This window comes from Entamoeba dispar, genomic scaffold (genome assembly GCF_000209125.1).
Source record: "Entamoeba dispar SAW760 scf_1105229461063 genomic scaffold, whole genome shotgun sequence".
NCBI lineage: Eukaryota > Evosea > Mastigamoebida > Endamoebidae > Entamoeba > Entamoeba dispar.
Window position 1 is genome coordinate 26,293 of NW_001854505.1, and position 19,026 is coordinate 45,318.

General features: G+C 23.5%; 9 protein-coding genes across 9 annotated transcripts, besides 40 other annotated features; 4 read left to right on the plus strand and 5 right to left on the minus strand.

The window, feature by feature from the left end:
- Positions 1 to 132: 132 nt before the first annotated feature.
- Positions 133 to 167: a sequence feature (AT_rich).
- Positions 168 to 215: 48 nt separating this feature from the next.
- Positions 216 to 920, plus strand: EDI_172550 (TATA-box-binding protein, putative; the record flags this gene model as incomplete). Its single annotated transcript, XM_001738036.1, has 1 exon — positions 216 to 920. One exon carries the CDS (start codon positions 216 to 218, stop codon positions 918 to 920), a length of 705 nt encoding a protein of 234 aa, XP_001738088.1.
- Positions 916 to 1,008: a sequence feature (AT_rich).
- Positions 1,009 to 1,106: 98 nt separating this feature from the next.
- Positions 1,107 to 1,151: a sequence feature (AT_rich).
- Positions 1,152 to 1,212: 61 nt separating this feature from the next.
- Positions 1,213 to 1,249: a sequence feature (AT_rich).
- On the plus strand, positions 1,248 to 2,951 carry EDI_172560 (uncharacterized protein; the record flags this gene model as incomplete). The annotated part of the gene is made up of 1 exon (XM_001738037.1): positions 1,248 to 2,951. One exon carries the CDS (start codon positions 1,248 to 1,250, stop codon positions 2,949 to 2,951), a length of 1,704 nt encoding a protein of 567 aa, XP_001738089.1.
- Positions 1,828 to 1,863: a sequence feature (AT_rich).
- Positions 2,952 to 3,195: 244 nt separating the features above from the next.
- Positions 3,196 to 3,246: a microsatellite.
- A 15-nt stretch (positions 3,247 to 3,261) lies between these two features.
- EDI_172570 (uncharacterized protein) lies at positions 3,262 to 6,663 on the plus strand (the record flags this gene model as incomplete). Its single annotated transcript, XM_001738038.1, has 1 exon — positions 3,262 to 6,663. One exon carries the CDS (start codon positions 3,262 to 3,264, stop codon positions 6,661 to 6,663), a length of 3,402 nt encoding a protein of 1,133 aa, XP_001738090.1.
- Positions 3,338 to 3,381: a sequence feature (AT_rich).
- Positions 3,996 to 4,017: a sequence feature (AT_rich).
- Positions 4,280 to 4,344: a sequence feature (AT_rich).
- Positions 5,372 to 5,398: a sequence feature (AT_rich).
- Positions 6,240 to 6,261: a sequence feature (AT_rich).
- Positions 6,435 to 6,465: a sequence feature (AT_rich).
- Positions 6,651 to 6,716: a sequence feature (AT_rich).
- A 4-nt stretch (positions 6,717 to 6,720) lies between these two features.
- EDI_172580 (uncharacterized protein) lies at positions 6,721 to 7,247 on the minus strand (the record flags this gene model as incomplete). Its single annotated transcript, XM_001738039.1, has 3 exons — positions 6,721 to 6,820; positions 6,884 to 6,928; positions 7,000 to 7,247. The coding sequence occupies 3 exons, from the start codon at positions 7,245 to 7,247 to the stop codon at positions 6,721 to 6,723; spliced, it is 393 nt and encodes a 130-aa protein (XP_001738091.1).
- Positions 6,822 to 6,865: a sequence feature (AT_rich).
- Positions 6,948 to 6,992: a microsatellite.
- A 12-nt stretch (positions 7,248 to 7,259) lies between the features above and the next one.
- Positions 7,260 to 7,331: a microsatellite.
- A 54-nt stretch (positions 7,332 to 7,385) lies between these two features.
- EDI_172590 (ABC transporter, putative) lies at positions 7,386 to 10,118 on the plus strand (the record flags this gene model as incomplete). Its single annotated transcript, XM_001738040.1, has 1 exon — positions 7,386 to 10,118. One exon carries the CDS (start codon positions 7,386 to 7,388, stop codon positions 10,116 to 10,118), a length of 2,733 nt encoding a protein of 910 aa, XP_001738092.1.
- Positions 7,477 to 7,511: a microsatellite.
- Positions 7,621 to 7,685: a sequence feature (AT_rich).
- Positions 7,939 to 7,966: a sequence feature (AT_rich).
- Positions 8,068 to 8,096: a sequence feature (AT_rich).
- Positions 8,453 to 8,489: a sequence feature (AT_rich).
- Positions 9,664 to 9,699: a sequence feature (AT_rich).
- A 48-nt stretch (positions 10,119 to 10,166) lies between the features above and the next one.
- Positions 10,167 to 10,203: a microsatellite.
- Positions 10,204 to 10,249: a sequence feature (AT_rich).
- Positions 10,250 to 10,552: 303 nt separating this feature from the next.
- Positions 10,553 to 10,618: a sequence feature (AT_rich).
- On the minus strand, positions 10,600 to 11,753 carry EDI_172600 (Rho/RAC guanine nucleotide exchange factor, putative; the record flags this gene model as incomplete). Its single annotated transcript, XM_001738041.1, has 3 exons — positions 10,600 to 11,128; positions 11,198 to 11,358; positions 11,430 to 11,753. The coding sequence occupies 3 exons, from the start codon at positions 11,751 to 11,753 to the stop codon at positions 10,600 to 10,602; spliced, it is 1,014 nt and encodes a 337-aa protein (XP_001738093.1).
- Positions 11,150 to 11,189: a sequence feature (AT_rich).
- Positions 11,391 to 11,419: a sequence feature (AT_rich).
- Positions 11,754 to 11,790: 37 nt separating the features above from the next.
- Positions 11,791 to 11,832: a microsatellite.
- A 65-nt stretch (positions 11,833 to 11,897) lies between these two features.
- Positions 11,898 to 15,434, minus strand: EDI_172610 (uncharacterized protein; the record flags this gene model as incomplete). The annotated part of the gene is made up of 1 exon (XM_001738042.1): positions 11,898 to 15,434. One exon carries the CDS (start codon positions 15,432 to 15,434, stop codon positions 11,898 to 11,900), a length of 3,537 nt encoding a protein of 1,178 aa, XP_001738094.1.
- Positions 15,435 to 15,473: 39 nt separating this feature from the next.
- Positions 15,474 to 15,582: a microsatellite.
- Positions 15,583 to 15,594: 12 nt separating this feature from the next.
- Positions 15,595 to 15,654: a sequence feature (AT_rich).
- A 187-nt stretch (positions 15,655 to 15,841) lies between these two features.
- Positions 15,842 to 15,872: a sequence feature (AT_rich).
- A 6-nt stretch (positions 15,873 to 15,878) lies between these two features.
- EDI_172620 (40S ribosomal protein S15, putative) lies at positions 15,879 to 16,313 on the minus strand (the record flags this gene model as incomplete). Its single annotated transcript, XM_001738043.1, has 1 exon — positions 15,879 to 16,313. The coding sequence occupies one exon, from the start codon at positions 16,311 to 16,313 to the stop codon at positions 15,879 to 15,881; it is 435 nt and encodes a 144-aa protein (XP_001738095.1).
- A 507-nt stretch (positions 16,314 to 16,820) lies between these two features.
- Positions 16,821 to 16,871: a sequence feature (AT_rich).
- A 19-nt stretch (positions 16,872 to 16,890) lies between these two features.
- Positions 16,891 to 16,936: a sequence feature (AT_rich).
- A 996-nt stretch (positions 16,937 to 17,932) lies between these two features.
- On the minus strand, positions 17,933 to 18,471 carry EDI_172630 (uncharacterized protein; the record flags this gene model as incomplete). The annotated part of the gene is made up of 3 exons (XM_001738044.1): positions 17,933 to 18,054; positions 18,107 to 18,330; positions 18,467 to 18,471. The coding sequence occupies 3 exons, from the start codon at positions 18,469 to 18,471 to the stop codon at positions 17,933 to 17,935; spliced, it is 351 nt and encodes a 116-aa protein (XP_001738096.1).
- Positions 18,121 to 18,141: a sequence feature (AT_rich).
- Positions 18,372 to 18,418: a sequence feature (AT_rich).
- A 28-nt stretch (positions 18,472 to 18,499) lies between the features above and the next one.
- Positions 18,500 to 18,534: a sequence feature (AT_rich).
- A 170-nt stretch (positions 18,535 to 18,704) lies between these two features.
- Positions 18,705 to 18,771: a microsatellite.
- A 61-nt stretch (positions 18,772 to 18,832) lies between these two features.
- Positions 18,833 to 18,869: a sequence feature (AT_rich).
- Positions 18,870 to 18,885: 16 nt separating this feature from the next.
- Positions 18,886 to 18,941: a sequence feature (AT_rich).
- An 8-nt stretch (positions 18,942 to 18,949) lies between these two features.
- Positions 18,950 to 19,026: part of a microsatellite that runs on past the window's edge.

The window sequence follows — 19,026 nt, forward strand, 5'->3', positions numbered from 1 at the left end:
GAGTTATTAACTTATTGGTTTATTTTACATAGGTATATAAAGGAGTGATTCTTAAATGAAAAGACAAGAATAAACTAATTTCTCCTTCATTGAACGATAGAACAGTAAGACATTATTTTTCTATTATAGAAGATTATTAATATATTTTATTATTTAATTATAATATTCTTTTTGGTGTAAAAAAGAGGGAAAAAAGTGAAGAATGAAATCATTTAATGTCAACACCTGGAGATTTCCCTATTTCACCATTCTTCCTTGGTGGAGCAGTAGATCCTAGATCGATGTCACAAATAGGAAGTTTATGTCATGCAGATTATATGTCAACTTCAACTGAGTCACAAGAGAGATCATTAAATAATCCAAACGATACACATCCAGAGATTGTAAATGTAGTGTCAACATTTCAATTAGGTGTTAAATTAGAATTGAGAAAAATAGTACAAAAAGCAAGAAATGCAGAGTATAATCCGAAACGTTTTGCAGGAGCGATTATGAGAATCTCAAGTCCAAAATCAACGGCATTAATTTTTCAAACAGGTAAAATTGTATGTACTGGAACTCGTTCAATTGAAGAAAGTAAAATAGCATCAAAAAAATATGCAAAGATTATAAAGAAAATTGGATATCCAATTCATTATTCTAACTTTAATGTTCAAAATATAGTAGGATCATGTGATGTGAAATTTCAAATTGCATTACGTGCTTTAGTTGATTCATATTTGGCTTTTTGTCAATATGAACCAGAAGTATTTCCTGGATTAGTATATAGAATGGCATCACCTAAAGTGACTTTATTAGTATTTTCAACAGGGAAAGTTGTTCTTACAGGTGCTAAAGATGAAGAGAGTTTGAATTTAGCATATAAGAATATTTATCCAATCTTACTAGCTAATAGAAAAGAAGATATATCAAATCAATAATTTTAATTATTTTTCTTTCTTCATCTTAATTTTATTAGAATATTTTTATAATAATAATATAATAAATAATTAAGTTATGATTAATTAACAAGAATTCCTCACCATCTTAAAGAAAAAATAAATAAAAAATAAGTAAAAGAATGACTTTAACTTAATCAATGAATAATAACATCGGTTGTAAAGTCCATAATTACTTTATTCTAATTAAAATTAATAGAAAAAAAAATAATAGGAAAGAAACTCTCAAGAAGATATTTAGAATTTTTTATTGATAAAAAGGAATAACAAAAAGAATTTAAGAAATTATAAAAAAAAATAAAACTAAAAATGGTTATTTGGTCTTTTAAGATGGAACATAAAACCAAAAGAGTTAGATTTAAGGAATATCGATGTATTTATCCAGGATGTAATGAAGGATTAAAAACTAAATATAATTGTTTATCACATATTTGGGATATGCATATTCGTACATTAAATAATACACAAGAACCATTTAAATCAATTAAAGACAAAAAAACAGCAACAAAATGTTGTTTACCTTATTTAAAATTTGAAGAAAATGCAATAACAAATAGAAAAAGAAGACCATATGATTATAGTGATTTATTAGGACAAGAACGTAAAATAATAGAAGAAGAGGAAGAAGAAAATGAAATTGATTTATCAAATAATGATATTAATATTATTCAATCTAATTCACCACCTCAAATAAATATTTCATCACCACATCAAAATAATCCAATGATAAATGCTATTGGAATGTATCAATCTACTTTTTTAACTGATGGTATTTCTACACAAATTCCAAATCAAATTCAAGATCAATATACTCAAGATGATAAAGTATCAGGAAATAGAATTATTATTAATCCAATTACTTATGAACTTATTAATTCATGTGGAGAAGATTTTATTAGAATATATTATATTAATCAAAATATTAGAAGATTACATGTATTTGGAGAAATATTTGCAGAAAATGGATTTTTACAACGATCTGATCAAAGATATAAAAAAGATATTAAAAAGATTTCAAATGCATTAGAAAAAATAATGTTATTAACAGGAAGAAGTTATAAATATTTAAATGATAAACAAAAAAGATTTGGATTCATTGCACAAGAATTAAAAGAAATTATTCCTGAAGCAGTTAAAGAAGATGAAGATGGAACATTATCTATTGAACCATTAGCTTTACTTCCTTTTATTATTGAATCTCTTAAAGAATTAAATGTACAATTAAAAGATGTACAACATAAAACATTATCTATTAGAAGATTTACTGAAGTTACAGAAACTGTATTAAAAGAAATAGAAAAAACAACAACAATAACAAATAAAATATCATTAGGACCACCAATTTATGTTGCAGGATGTGGATTATTATTTGGTACATTAGCAATAATTATAGCATTAAATGGGAATTTCCCATTTATTTGGGGATTTTTTATGTTATGTAGTTTATCATATTGGATATCATTTCAAATGGTACCAAATGGACAATGGGATAATAATGCTATATTAGCACATTTTATATTACTTAATATTGGACTTGCATGTGTTGCAGTTACATTTTTAATAGGATCATTATTACAAGTTTTTCTTTGTGTTTATTCAGCTATAATGGTTATTCTTTGGGGAGCAAGGAAATGGCTTGATGTTTCGTTTAGTTCATTTTTTATAGTATCATTTATTTTATGTTGTATTGCATGTTTTGGAGTATTTATTTTTCAACCAACATTTAGTTGTGATGTTTCTACTCCAATGATGAGAAGTGTTGAATATCCACAAAATTTAGAATATAAAGATTGGAGTGAAGTAAAATTTAATTTAACATCTGAAATACCATGGAATTGTTTTGATCCAAGATTTGTTGTTAATGGTAAAACTATTAAATTTCAAAGTGGTGATTCAGTACTTTCAGCTATTGCAAAAGAAGGAACTGTAACTCCAGATACAGTAGATGTTAAATTAGTATGTTCATCTATAGAATATAAATGTAATGAATATTCATTACAAAATAAAAGATAATATGATAGATTTTTATTGTTTATCAATTTATTATTCTCGATTTAATATGTGTTCATTTAATAAAATTTAATTGATTCTGTTCGTTATTTCAAAAAATATATTTTCTTTTTTCTTATTAAAAAAGAAAGAAAGAGAAATAACGAAAAGACAAAAAAAAATTAACAATTAAGATTTAAATTTCTTGTAACCATTATAATTAAATTATTTTCAAATCATAAATAGTTTTAGTTTATTTAAGTAATTCAAATAAAAAAAAAAAAAAAAAAAAAGAAAAATTAAAAAAAAGAAAAAGAAATATTAATTTTACTAAATGAAATTATCTTGTTTTAAACAATTAGATTGTTATCATATTATGGTAATTGCAAAGTATTTTGAATATGAAAGTGATTTTATTAATATTATTTGTACATGTAAAAAAAATAAAAATATTCTTGAAATGTTTCATTATAATCCAATTCCAATACTTTCTAGAAAATTATTTCCAAATATTGAAACACATTATTTATATTTTCCATTTGATAAAAAAATTTCTTCAATTCAATTAGAAGCTATTTGTTTTGAAGTAACATATTCTCAATTCTTAGAATTTCAAAAAGAAAAAATTAAATGTTTTAAAATAACATATACTCAAAAAGATAGAATAAAATATGGTAATATTATACCACAAGGAATTAATAAAATTGGTGAACATTGTTTTGAAGAAAGTGATATTAAAGAAATAATTATTCCAAATTCTGTAACAATATTAGGAAATAATTGTTTTGCACATTGTACAAAATTATCTTCAGTTCAATTATCTTCAAATCTTGTTAATTTACCATTTATGTGTTTTTCTAGTTGTATTAATTTAACTTCAATAATTATTCCAGATTCTATTCAATCTATGAATGCTAGTTTTTTTAATTGTCAACATTTAAAAACAATAATATTATCAAAAACATTAAAATATATTGGAAGAAGTTGTTTTAAATTTTGTGTTTCACTTGATTCAATAAATTTTCCAACAACATTACATTTTATTGGACAAAATGCATTTAATTGTTGTATTTTATTAAATAAAATTTATCTTCCAGATTCAGTTCATAAAATTGATGAAGAAGCATTTTCAAAATGTTCAACATTAACATCTATTAGATTATCAAATAATTTAGCTGAAATTGGTAGAAATTGTTTTAAAAATTGTCATTCATTAAAAAAATTTATTATTCCACCTTCAGTATGTTTAATGGAAGCAGGAGTTTTAACTAATTGTAATAAAATTGAATTTTTTAATGCTACTCAAGATAAAAATGGAGATTTTATATATGAATTTACACAACAAGAAAGTGAAATTATAAAAAAAATTTATCAAATATATAATAAAAAAGTAAGTTTTTATAATATTAATTATATTGATGAAAATCAACAAATAGAAAAAGATGGAATTATTGATTTTAATTGTAGTATTATTGCTAAAGAAGCATTTAAAGATAATAAATTTATTGAATCAATTGCAATTCCACCTAGTATTATTCATTGTGATAATTCATGTTTTGAGAATTGTACATCATTAACATCAGTTTATATTCCAACATCATTAACTGCATTATGTGATTCTGCATTTGAAGGATGTATTAATTTAAAAATAATTGATATTCCAATGTGTTCATTTGAATATGTTCATTCACAAGTATTTAAAGATTGTTCATCACTTCAATATATTAAAATACCAACAAGTGTTCATACAATTTGTGATTCATGTTTTGAAAATTGTAATAATTTAATAGAATTAAATATTCCTAATGGTGTAACTAAAATTGGAGAAAAATGTTTTATAAATTGTTCTTCAATGACTGGATTAACAATTCCATTAAGTGTTGAAATTATTGGATTAGAATGTTTTGTTAATTGTTCTTATATTCAATCACTTCAAATTCCTTTAGATTTAAATGGAAATTATAGATTTCCAATTTCATATAATGAATATCTTTTATTTAAATCTTTAGGAATTTATTGTAATAATATTGTTTTAACTCAAAATGATATTAATGAAAATGAAAATATTCCTATTGATATTCCAATTAAATTAAATAATGAATTATTTAGAGGAAGTAATGAAAATAATTTTATTATTCCTTCAAATGTTATTGAAATTGGAGATCTTTGTTTTAGTGAATGTTGTCAATTAACATCAATTGAAATTCCATCTTCAATTACTAAAATTGGAAAAGAAGCATTTGCAGGATCTAATCAATTAAAAGAAATTAAAATACCACCAAAAATAAATAAAATTGGATCATTTTCATTTGAAGGATGTTATAATTTAACATATATTGAATTTGGAAATAGAAAAGATTATCCATTTACAGTTTCATTAATATGTTCTTTTATTTTAAAAAGATGTGGATTAAATTGTAATAATTTATGTTATTCAAGAAATGATTTTTTATTATTAAATAAAATATATTCAAATCATATTCCATATTTTGCTTTATCATGTTGTAATGATATTTATAATTATCAATTAGAAAAATGTATAATTCCAACAACAATAACAAGAATATGTTCTAATCAATTTTTAGATTGTGTTTCTTTAACTTATGTTGATATTCCATCATCAATATTAAAAATTGGAAAAGCATCATTTGCAAATTGTTATAGTTTAAAAGAAATTAATTTTCCACCAAAAGTTATTAAATTAAAAGATAATGTATGTATGTCAAATTATTCATTAACTAAAATTACTCTTCCATCTTCATTAACAAAAATTGGTAATTATTCTTTTTATTCATGTCGTTCATTAAAATCAATTAAAATACCAAAATATGTTCAATTTATTGGTAAAGCATGTTTTAATAGATGTACAAGTCTTAAAAATATTGAATTTGAACAAAATTGTAAATTATCTCATCTTTCATTTAGTGCTTTTTATAAATGTTTTAATTTAGAATCATTTAAATTACCAACTACAGTTTCTCAAATTGATTCTTTTTGTTTTTTTAAATGTGAAAATTTAACTAGTATTACTCTTCCTTCTTCATTAAAACATCTTGGTTATGTTGTATTTAAAAGATGTTTTTCACTTCAAAATATTATTATTGAAAATGGTCTTTTAGATATTGGTAAAGGTTGTTTTTCATCATGTACTTCTTTAAAATCTATTTGTATTCCAAATTCAGTTAGTCGAATGGAAGGTGGTTGTTTTTTAAATTGTAAATCTTTAACTTCATTAACATTATCTTCTTCATTAAAAACACTTCATGTAGCTTGTATTGATGGTTGTACTTCATTAAAACAAATTTATATAGGAAATAAAAAAATAAAAAAATATCCTTTTAATATTAGTTATAAACAATCACTTATTTTAAATTCTATTGGAATAATTACTTCTTATGTAATATTTACATCACATGATATTCCACCAAATCAATCAAATATAGAAGTACCAAATGGTGTAGTTATTATTGATGATAATTGTTTTAGAAATAATAGAAAAATTGATACTATTATAATAAATAATTCAATAAAAAAAATTGGTAAATATGCTTTTAAATCATCTATTCTTCTTCAAACCCCAATTATTCCAAATGGATGTATTGTTGATCCTACTGCATTTGAAGATATGAAAATTATTAAAAATAAACATGATTTTCTTCAACAACTTCAAAATAATAAAATTAATCAACTAAAACATATTCCAAATAATGTTGATGATCAATGTTTAATTGTTTAATTCTAATTTTTTATTATTATTTAATTTTTTTTTATTATTTATTAAAAATTAATCAATTCACATTTTAGTTGGTACTAAAAATTCTTCTTGTATTACTGATGAATGAGTTGTTGGTTTCATTGATTGATGAATAATTTCAAGTTGTTCTTTTGCTGTTCTATATTAAATAAATTTTTATTATAATTTATTTAAATTATAAAAACAAAAAACAAAAACAAACAATTTATCATCAAATGATGATGTTAATGGAATTTGTTGTATTGTTCTAATTTATTAGTTTATGATTATTTTATTTTATTCTTATATCTTATCTTATCTTATTTTTTTTTTACAAACTTTTTTTCAATTCCAAATAATATATCATCCATTGGAATTATATCATGTTCTTCAATTAAAGGTACATAATTAACTTCAGGTAATGACATATCAACATTTACACCATATGATATAGATTCATTTAAATTTAATTTCATAACTTCTTCTATTTCAATTGGTTCAAATACACTTAAATCATCCAATTGAATACCAATTCTTAAATGTTTACATTCAATAGGAACTCTAGGTAAATGATTAATATATCTCATTGTTGAAATATATTTATTTTTATTTGTTTCCATCTTCTCTTTTTCTTTATTTTTTGTTTTTTTTTAAGTTTTTATCTTTCTTTTAAGATTAACAAAAAAAAAAACCCTTTAAAAATAACTAATATTAATTAACTCTGAATGACTTCTACTTATCTTTCACAACTTTGGATATTAATTAAAAGAAATGCATTAATTCAATGGAGATCACCAGGAAAAATAATATCACAATTTATTATTGGATTATTTGTATTATTATTATTATTAATTTTTGATAAAACATTAATTGAACAACCTTCTTTTACATTAACAGAAAATATTAAAGATCAAACATTACCTGAATGTCCTGAATTTCTTGGAAATGATTGTGTTGATCTTTATATTTTTAATAATAATCCAAATAATAAAATAATTAAGAATAATGATATTTTAGAATTATATGAAAGATTTAAACAACATTATCCAATGAAAAATATTATTATCATTAATTCAACAAATATGAATGATAGAACAATTGAAGATTTTTTATATGATGAAGATCTTCATTATGTTTCAACTCTTATTCTTCATCCATCTAATTCAAATGTTTTTGATTCAACACCAACAATATTACAATATTCAGTATTAGTAAATCCACATATGACACAAACTATTCAAACAAAAAGTTATATGCAAATTAGTTGGGAAACACAAGAATTTTTAATAAGTAAAATAAATAAAAACCCAATTACAATTAATTTTAAATATCAACGATTTCCAAATAATAAAGATGAAACATTACAAAAACAATTATTAGGAGATATTAGTGGACCTTATCTTTTTGTTATTTATTTAATTAATTTTATTATTTTTCTTAATCTCATTGTTGGAGAAAAAGAAAATGAACATCGTCTTTATATGAAAATGGTAGGAATGTATGATAGTGTTTATTGGATAGCACATTTTATTCAAAATATGATTATTTCATTCTTTCTTTGTTGGTTTGTTATTGGAATAGGAGCAATTTGTGGATTTAGATTAATGACAAAAGCAAATTTATTTTGTTTATTTATTGTTATGTGGACATTTACATTTTCATTAACATGTTTTGCTTATTTTTTAGCTACATTAATAAATAAAACACGTATTGCAATAACATCATCAATAGGATTTTTTATTGTTGGATTAATTTTTCAATTATTAGCAGAAACTTCAATGTTTGTTGATGCTATTTTTAATAATTTAGCTTATATTTATATAATTATTCTTGGATTATTCCCTCCTTTATTCTTTGGTACTTCTATGTCTGGTTTTACAAAAAGATATGATTATGGATTAACATGGTCAAATATGTTAGAAAAAATTCCTAACTCAAATGTTTTTGGACCATTTTATTCTATGTTATTAATGTTTTGTATTGGTATTTTTTGGATTATTGTTGGAACATTAATATTAATTAGTAGTGAATCTGAAAATGGATGGTTATTTGAAATTTTTGGTTATAAGACATTAAAACAACTTGCTAAAAAAGTTATAAAAGAAGAAGATGATGATGATGAAATAGATGAAGATGTAGATATAGAAAAAAAAATAACTCTTGATGAATCAAATAAAAAACCAATGAGATTATATAATGTTAGAAAAACTTTTTATACTAATTGGCCTTATAAATCTAAAAATGATGTTCATGCTGTAAGAGGAATTACTTTATCTGTTGATGCAGGAACTGTTTTTACTTTACTTGGACATAATGGTGCAGGAAAATCAACATTAATAAAAATTATTACTGGACAACATATTCCATCACATGGAAGAATATTTATGGGAGGAATAGATCTTGCATTAGATCTTAGTTATGTTAGATCACAAATTGGATTATGTCCACAACATGATATTATTTTCCCTGTATTAACTGGAAGAGAACATCTTAGATTTTATGGTAGTTTAAAAGGTTTAAAAGGATATATTTTAGAACAAGAAATAGAAAATTTACTTGATCTTGTTTCATTAACTAAATCTGGAGATAAACAAGTTGGAAATTATTCTGGTGGTATGAAAAGAAGATTAAGTGTTGCTATTGCATGTATAGCTAATCCTAAATGTATTATATTAGATGAACCAACAACAGGAATGGATCCTGTTTCAAGAAGAGAAGTATGGAAAGTAATTGAAAAAATTAAAATTGGAAAAACTATATTATTAACAACTCATTATATGGATGAAGCAGAAATTCTTAGTGATAAAATTGCAATTATGTCACGTGGTAAAATACAATGTATTGGTACTTCTACTCATTTAAAATCAAAATTTGGAACTGGATATGTTCTTACTTTAAATATTGATATAGAAGAAATTAATAAAATAGAAAAAACTATTCTTAATCTTATTCCTAAAGCTAAAATTATTCAAAAAGTATCTGGTAAATTAAAAATTGGAATAGAATATAATAATTCTAAAGAATTATTAATATTATTAACAAAACTAGAATCTAAAGAAATTAATGTTATTAATTGGGGAGTTTCTCCTTCTAATCTTGAAGAAGTTTTCTTGTCATGTACTGGTATGGATTATAAAGATACTAATAAAACTTTTTCATTAGATAAATTTATTAAAGGAACATATCAACGTGATGATAATAATGAAGATCATATTGAAATTATTGATGAAATTGAAATGAATGAAATAAATAAACAATCAAATTTAACTCTTTCTCATTTACAATCTACTATTAATACTGATAATCAATCAAAACATTCATTTTCTAGTATTAAAAAAGAAGTAATTAATATTTCTCAAAATCTTAATGAACAATCATCTTCATCAATTCCTTTATTTGAAAATAATGAAAAATATATTAATACAGAAATTGAAATGGAAATTAATGAAAAGAAATAAAATTTATAAACAATTCATTGTTAACTTATTATTCTTTTGATTAAATAATATTTAATTTTTTATTTATTTATTTATTTTTTTCTTTTAATAAACAAAAAAATAAATTAAAAATAATATTTAATTTATTATTTCAATCATTTTGTATTGATAATAATCCTCCAATAATAAGAATAAAAATTAAAAAGAACAGAATTACTAAGAATTTTAAAAACCATAGAGTACAAGAAAAACAAATATTCTTTTTATATTCTTCTCTATTATTATTATTTTTTTCATTAGATTCTGAAATTAATTTTATTTTTTGTTCACATTGTAAAGCAATACTTGAAAATCTTTGTTTTAATTCTTCTAATTTTTCTTCTTTTGATTGCATTGTTTAAATGAAATAATAAGATTCTTCAAAATTGGGTTATTACAGACTATTTTATCTATTCTAAAATTAAATTAAGAACTAAGAAAAATAAAAGAAAATTATAACAATTTATTTAGAATTTAAATAAGTATCTAATACATTAGCCCATGTATTTAAATTCTCATGTTTAAGAAATACAAAACTATAACGTTTATTTTTTAGTATAATTTCATAACAATTTGGTATTCTAATTGATTTAAAATGATTTGTAATTTCTGTTAAATATATTTGATTTGTTTCTTCAAACTTTAAAAAATAACTTACTTGTTGTTTGATAACTAATGGAATAATATTATCCATCCAAATAATAACATCATTAAATAAAAAACACATTGATTTTGTTTTTAATCCATTTATATAACATTCTTCATAATAAATACAATATCTCCATGGTTGAATTAATTCTCCCATTCCATAAATAACTGATGCACATGTTAACAATAAATCATGTTGTTTAGCTCGTGTATTTGTTGCAATAACTAAATCATGAAATTTTTGATCTGCTTTTACAGTATATTTATAATCTGGATGTTTTAATGGTGTATATTTTAGTAGTTCAGTTAATAATGTATGATATCTCATTAATCTTTGAATTGGACTATAATAAATCAATACCACCTTTTATTTTTTTATTATTATTATAAACAATTTAAAATTAACTTCAAACCTTATCAATAAATCTTCTAATGATAATTTCTTTGTTGTTTCTTCACTACAACTTAGTTGAACAAATCCTTTAAAAATCTTGTTTTTATAAGCATTCTCTAATTCTTTCTTTTGCATATCTGAACGAAGTGTATATTCAACTAATGGTAACATATTATTTAACTATCACTTAATTAATTTGATCATTCTAATACTATTATAATAATTAAATTAAAAAAAAAAAGAAAACAAACAGTTGAAAGAATACTTTTTCCAAAACATGAATCATATTTCCAATTTACAATACATTTTTGAAAAATATTGGCATTCATACATGCTGCAGTCATAACTTGATCTATATTATAGAATAATGTTCGTATTAGAAGTTTAGGAAGGATTTTTCCATTAGCATCTTCCAATGGTTTTTTAAACAAGAAAATAACCATATTGAGTTGAGTAACAAAGTTGAGTTCAGTTTCAAATATTTCATTCACAATGAATTTCCTTTTCAACATCTTATGAAATTCATATGTTCTTCGAACTAATGTTCCTTTACAATGTGCAATAACTATATCCATTTCAATGAATAATATCAATTTAAAGAAATAAAGAAAGTTCCTTTTCATCGTTTTTCTCTTTTTCTTTCTTTTTTTTTTTAAAAAAATTCTTAAAATTAACCCAAAAATTTTCAGCTAATAATTGATTTGATTTATATGCTTCTTTTAAAGCATCAAAGCAATCATCATAATCATAGCAAGAATAATACTGACTCCATTAACACCTGATCTAGCAAATGTTGTTGATTTAGCACAATATCCATCGACTGGAACTGATCCATCAGCACATAAAGTACAATAAACAACATTATCATTAACTACACATCGTTCACATCCAACACATGATTCACATTCTCCAGTAGTTTCATTAAGATATTGTCCTGGTGCACATGATTCACAAACAAGTCCAGTAGAATCACAAATACCACTACAATTCTTACATTTTTCACAAATTAATGTTGTTTCATTTAAATAATATCCTTCTTGACATTGTGTACATGTATTATTATTCTTACAATGAGTACAATTATCCATACATTTATCACATGATGTTCCATTTAAATAATATCCTTCTAAACATTCTTGACAAATATTATCACATCCAACTGTCTTACAATTTTCAATTCCAATTATTTCTTTACATGTTCCATCATCATTTTCTCCACATTTACAATCTTTAATACATTTACATCCATCTAATTTATATCCTGGTTGACATGATGTACAACATCCATCTTCAGTATTACAACAAAGATTTAATTTCTTTTCTTCTGAAACTTCAACACATGTATGATTAGTAATTGACAATTCATATCCGCATGCACATTCAATACAATAACAATCCATATCTTTCTTTACACACATTGGATCAAAAACATAACTATCTCCAATTCTTGAGAAATTAGCAGTAGCATTACATTCTTGTGGAACTGGTTCTGGTTCTGGAATTGGATCAGGAGTTGGTTCTGGTTTTGGACAATCATCACCATCACAATCTGGATGATGTGGATGATCACAATCTTTACCACGACAAGGTGGTGGGGGTGGGGGTGGACATGTCTTTTTAGTACATGGAACACAACTAGTTTTATTATCTGATAAGACAAAATGAGGATCACAATCAATACATTGATCTTTATCACATGCTGAACAATGTGGGAATTTCTTTTCACATGATGTACAAGTACATCCTTCCATATATTCTCCTTCTCCACAAGTACCATTTTTATTACATTGGAAACATTCTCCCATATAATAACTATATCCTGGAAGACATTTAATACATTCTTTTTCATTTAAACAATGAGCACATCCAATAGCACATTTAATACATTTATGATTTCTTCTAAATGTATGTGGTGGACAATATTTACATCCAAGAGAGAAACATGCATCAACTTCTCCTCTTTTCATTTTTTCTGTTAATAAACAATTTAATTCAACTGGATCACAAACAAATGGACATGGATCTGTTCCATTTGGTGCTGGTTCATATCCATAAAATGGATTTAGTGTAGATTTACAATATCTACATGTTTCATCTCCATTACATTTAGCACAATTTTTAATATCACAATCTGGAACACAATGTCCATTTTCCATTTTCATTCCTTTTTCACATACTTTACAAATTGGTGCTTTATCATGACATAATGAACATCCTGGTGGTCCTCTAACACAAACTCCATTATGAAGATATGAATTAGGTTGACAACTGAAACATTCATTAGCATCACAAAGATCACATCCTCTTCTTGAACATGGAATACAATGTCCTTTATCATTATAAAATGTCTCTTTACATTCTTCACATTTATCAGCCATAAAACATTTCTTACATGATGCATCACATGTAACACATTTATGATATTTATCAAATCCAAATCCTTCTTTACATTTTGAACATATTCCATGAACATTCTTTCTTTCACAATTTTCTACTTCATAATTTTCAACACATTTACCATATTCTGGATCAAGCCAATATCCATATGCACATGCAACACATGTTCCATTAGTAGTACATTGTGCACATGTTTCATCACATTTAATACATCCTTTTCCAGATGAATAATATCCTCTTTTACATCTAAGACATTTAATACCATCACATTGTCCTGGTGCACATCCATCAACATAATGACATGGAATACATTCTCCTTCTTCAGTAAGGAAAAGTCCATTATTACATACAAGACATTTACTTCCTCTAAATTGATCATATGTACAACTCTTACATCCTTCTGAACATTTTTCACATTTTTGTGTAATTTCACTAAAATATTGTCCTGGTGTTTTCTTCATATTACATGTTGGATCAGTATATTGACATTTATATGTTAAACATTTTTCATTAGTACATGTTGCACAATCTTGGAATTTTTCTGAACATTCAACACATGTTCCATTAGTAGTATTTAAGAAATGAGTTGGTGCACATTTATCACATGTTGTTGAATATGAACATACATCACAATGTTCAATACATGGTGTTTTACATGTTCCATATGAAAGTAAATATCCTTTAGAACATTTTGTACAAACATCACTAGTACATTCTGAACAATTTTCAAATAAACATTTATCACATGTTCCATTAACATTTCTATATCCTTCATCACAAACTTCACATGTTCTATCTGGGAATGGAATTTTACAAAATCCATTATATCTTTGTTTAACATTTAATTTAATATTTTCTTCCCAATCATAATAATATTGTGCTGGATAGAAGAAATTCTTTCCATTAATAATTGCATGGAAGAAATATCCTTTCATTAAACTTGGAATATGTTTAAGTGGTGTATAAGCAATACTATAAACATGTGTAACTCCATTTTGATAAGCAAGTGGTAATTCAATCATTTTACCATCAATAATTAATTCTACTTTACTAACTTTTTCATGTTGTGGAACATGAATAACAACTGCATATATTCTTGAATTTCCAATTCCTGTATTAAACCAATTTCCTGCAATCATTGGTGATTTAATTCTAAGTCTTGGACTAAAATCTGGATATGTTACATCACATGCAAATAAATTTTCATCTTTAACAAGAGTATTAACTGTATTACATCCAACAACTCCTGATGGTCTTAATAAAAATCTTATTCTTCCTCTTGGTGTTTTTCTATTAATATAATCTGGTTTACATCCTGCAAGAACTAAATCTTTCTTTCCACAATGTTGAATATCTTGATAACTTCCATGACATAAATAACTAAAGAAATCATTTTGAGTTTTAGTTTTCCACATTAATGTTTGTGCAAGTAATTTAAGTGGCTTATATCCTGGAATAAATCCATCTAATTTTTCTGGTAATTTAGATTTTAATCTTGATCTAACATTAGCAAATGATTCTCCAAGTCTAGCATGAGATGCTGTTTGTTCAAGTAATGCATCTTGATATAATGGATAATAATCTGGGAATTTCTTTAATCTAATTGATTCTGTTTTAAAAAGAAGTTTCCATGATTCATCTGCAATAACTGGTTTCATATATTTTTCAACAAATGCTTGTGGATCAACTCTAAGCATATTAATTAATAAATATGCTTGTTGCTTCTTTCTGAAAATAGAATATTCTTTCTTTCCATCTATATCTGTACTTGGAAGTCCAGGATATGGGAATCTAATAAAATTCTCTGCAATACAACTTACAATAATAAGAGCAATAAAAATTAATTTTGTTGTGCTCATTATAAGCTATAATATTATGATTTTTTAATTCTTAGTTCCTTTCTCTTCTATTTTTTTTTTTTTGAGAACTTTTTTCTCTTTGATTTTTCTTTTTTTTTTAGATTTTCTCTTTTTTCCTTTCATGATTTTTTCTCATTTCTTTTTTTTTGGTTATTTGTTGTTTAAAAATATTATTTAAAATAATTATCTTTCTTATTAATTTATTATTTGATTTATTTATCTGGTTATAAAATTACCAATATGCTATTGTTCAAATGATGCAAATTATTTCTTTCTTATTCTTTTCTTATTCATTTTGATACTTTTGTTATTATCTTTTTCTAATGTCTTAATACCTCTTTGAAAACAAAACACTTCATTTGTAATTTTCAATGAATTGTTTTTAAAACAACCAAATATTTTTCTTGATAATAAAAAATAATAATATAAAAAATAAATCCAATTTTATTTCAATGGAACGAATTTAGAAGAGTGAGTAGCTCCTACACCTGGTCTTCCATGGGTAACTGGTTTGTAAGTAATTGAAAATTCTCCAAGATAATGTCCAAGCATTTCTGGTTTAATTTCAACAGTAGTGAAGGATTTCCCATTGTAAACACCAATAACTGAACCAATCATATTTGGAAGAATGATTTTATCTCTGCAATGTGTTTTAACAAGTTTTGGCTTTTCACCTTCTTTGGTAGCCTTTTTGATTTTAAGGAGTTTCTTGACAAGTCGTTCATGTTTTAATTTGGGGGATCTTCTATATGATCTTCTAGCTCTAGCGTCCAACATCTTGACAAAATCAGCCTCTGGCATAGCAGTGATTTCTTCAAGTGATTTTCCTTGTAATTCAAATTTCTTGAAGGTTCTCTTCTTGGCTACTGTCTCGGACATTGGATTCCAAAAGTTCTTTCTTTTCTTCAAAACCCTTTATTTCGGGAATTTACTATTATTATAGTTTATTATACTATTTGTTATGAGTATTTTGTTTCAATTTAAAATTTAATGAAATAGTAAGTTATAATATCACTCCTTTTTTAAAAATTCTTTTTCAAGAAGCAGCTGTAGTTTAAATGGTAAAACGCTTTCTTACATTAATATTGATGAAGTATTATAGTCAAAATGTTAAGAGTTATGGGTTCAACTCCCATCAGTTGCATTTTTTCTTATTTTTTTTTTGTTAATATTCACTTTTTGTTGTATTTATTTTCATTTAATAAGATAGAAATAATCTATTGAATTGTCTTGATAAATATACAATAAATTAAATAGAAATGAATACAAAACACTGAAACATCATATCTAGAGACAGGTTATATACTATTTTCAATAAATTAATATATATTCAATGTGGTATTATAACTGATTAAATTGTAATGAGATTATAACATGATAATGAACAATTAATTTATAAAAATATGAAATATTTAATTGTTTACAAAAAATAAATTTGTTTAACAAACTCACTGTCATTTATTTAATACAATTCAATATTTAATATATACTTATTTAAAATACCCACAATTGATAAATCACATCAACATCATTTTTATCATTGAGAGATAAATATAAATGGTTAGAAATGAAATTATCGAAAACAAATTAAATTATTCTGTTTTATAAAAATTAGTATTATGTAAAGTATTTTGGTGAGTACAGTGTTTTATTTTATTCTTGGTTTGCATGGTGAGTTAAGGAAACACTCATCTCCTATTTTACTAACCATTGTTGGAATAATAAAATCATCTGTTGTCTGTCGATTAGTTTCTTTGTTATTGATTACCTTCAACCTTTCTGGCATTCCAAATGATCAACACTAGTTCATTAATAAATATTTTATTCTCTTCTACAAATTTAATATTTGCAATATATTGGTTAGTGGTACATTCATAGAAACATTATTCTCATATTTTATTAAGTGTTTTTGGTATTATAATACTCTTTAACGTTGTACAATCATTAAAGCAGTAATTTCATAATCCACTTACTGATGTAGAATACTAATACTAGTTAGTAACAACCATTCACTTAAACAACATTTAATATTTTAATAACTGTTATTCGTATAATATATTCTTTAATGATATACAACCATGAAAATAATAATCTCTTAGTTGAGCTATTTTTGTTGGAACTTCTATTTGAGTAAGTTATTTACATCCATAAAAACATTTGTTTCTTAATTCAATGGTTAATGATGGTATTTAATAATTGATTTTAATGATACATATTCTTTAAAGAACTTCCTATTTTATTAACTTTGATAGCATATTAATTGTTTGAAATTATTTACGTTTTTGAAAAGACTTATCTCCTATTTCAAGAAGTGATGTTGAAATAATAATAATAGCTAATGGTGATCAGTCTTTAAAACATTCATAGTCTATTTTAGTAACTAGTGAACATACATTAACAGATTTAAATAAATAGTATCTGATAAAACCCATACTTTTTAATTTAACAATTGAACTTGGAATAACCATATTAATTAATGAAGAATATTCTCTAAAACACTATTTACATATTTTAGTAATTGATGTTGGAATAGTAACACTACTCAATGATTTACAACAAGAAAAACAACAAACTCCTAATTCAATAATTGATATTCGTATAATAAATCTATTATATCTTTCTTTTCAATATTCTTTCAATGATTATTTCTAGACTTTTTGTGATTTCAAAACTATTTAACAAGTTCATAAAAAAAATAAAATTTTTTGTTGTTATAAACTTAGTACTTTCTATATTTAATGATGTTAATGATGAACAGTATTTAAAATAACTATCTACAATTTTACTAACTGTAGTTGGTATAGTAACTGACTTTAATCTTTTACAATTAAGAAAACAATAACTTCCTATTTCTTTAATTATTGTTGGTATATTAATTGTTGTTAATGATTTGCAACTATGAAAACAATAATGTCCAAGTGAATTAACTTTTAGTGGTATTTATTTTCATATTTTTCTAAAACATATTTTATATTTTATTTTTACACATATTTCCTGCTTCTTTTTTGAATAAATATGGTTAAATAACCTACTTCATACTATGTCATTTCTTTAGTTATTTTTCCTTTTTTAAATATTTCATCATATTTATAATAAATATGAAATGTTTCAATATTACGAAATAATTTTCTTGAATATTCATTTAAAGGAAATAGTTATAATGAAATTGTTCCATATTTCATTGAAATCTTTTAACTCAATTTCTAAATTAATAAAATCTTTAATGTCATCAAAATACATTGGTATTATATTATTTCATTATACACAATTTTTATTCATAATTTATTGTTATTTATTGTGTTTATTCGTTCATTCATTTTAATTTAATTTTTTTTTTTTGAGTTTTGAAGTATTTTTAATTGTAAAAATATTTGATTTTCTTCTTTATAACATGGAGGAATTAATTATAAAATATACAAAAAATATCTAAAAATTGTCCGAGCAAAAAGTCATTATAAAATTTACATGATTAAAAATTATTACATTATGAATATTATGTATAAATATGAAATGTATATTATCTTTTATAATTAATTTGGATAAGATTATTATTTATTTTTATAGTGTTGATTATGTTATTTTAAATTAACTT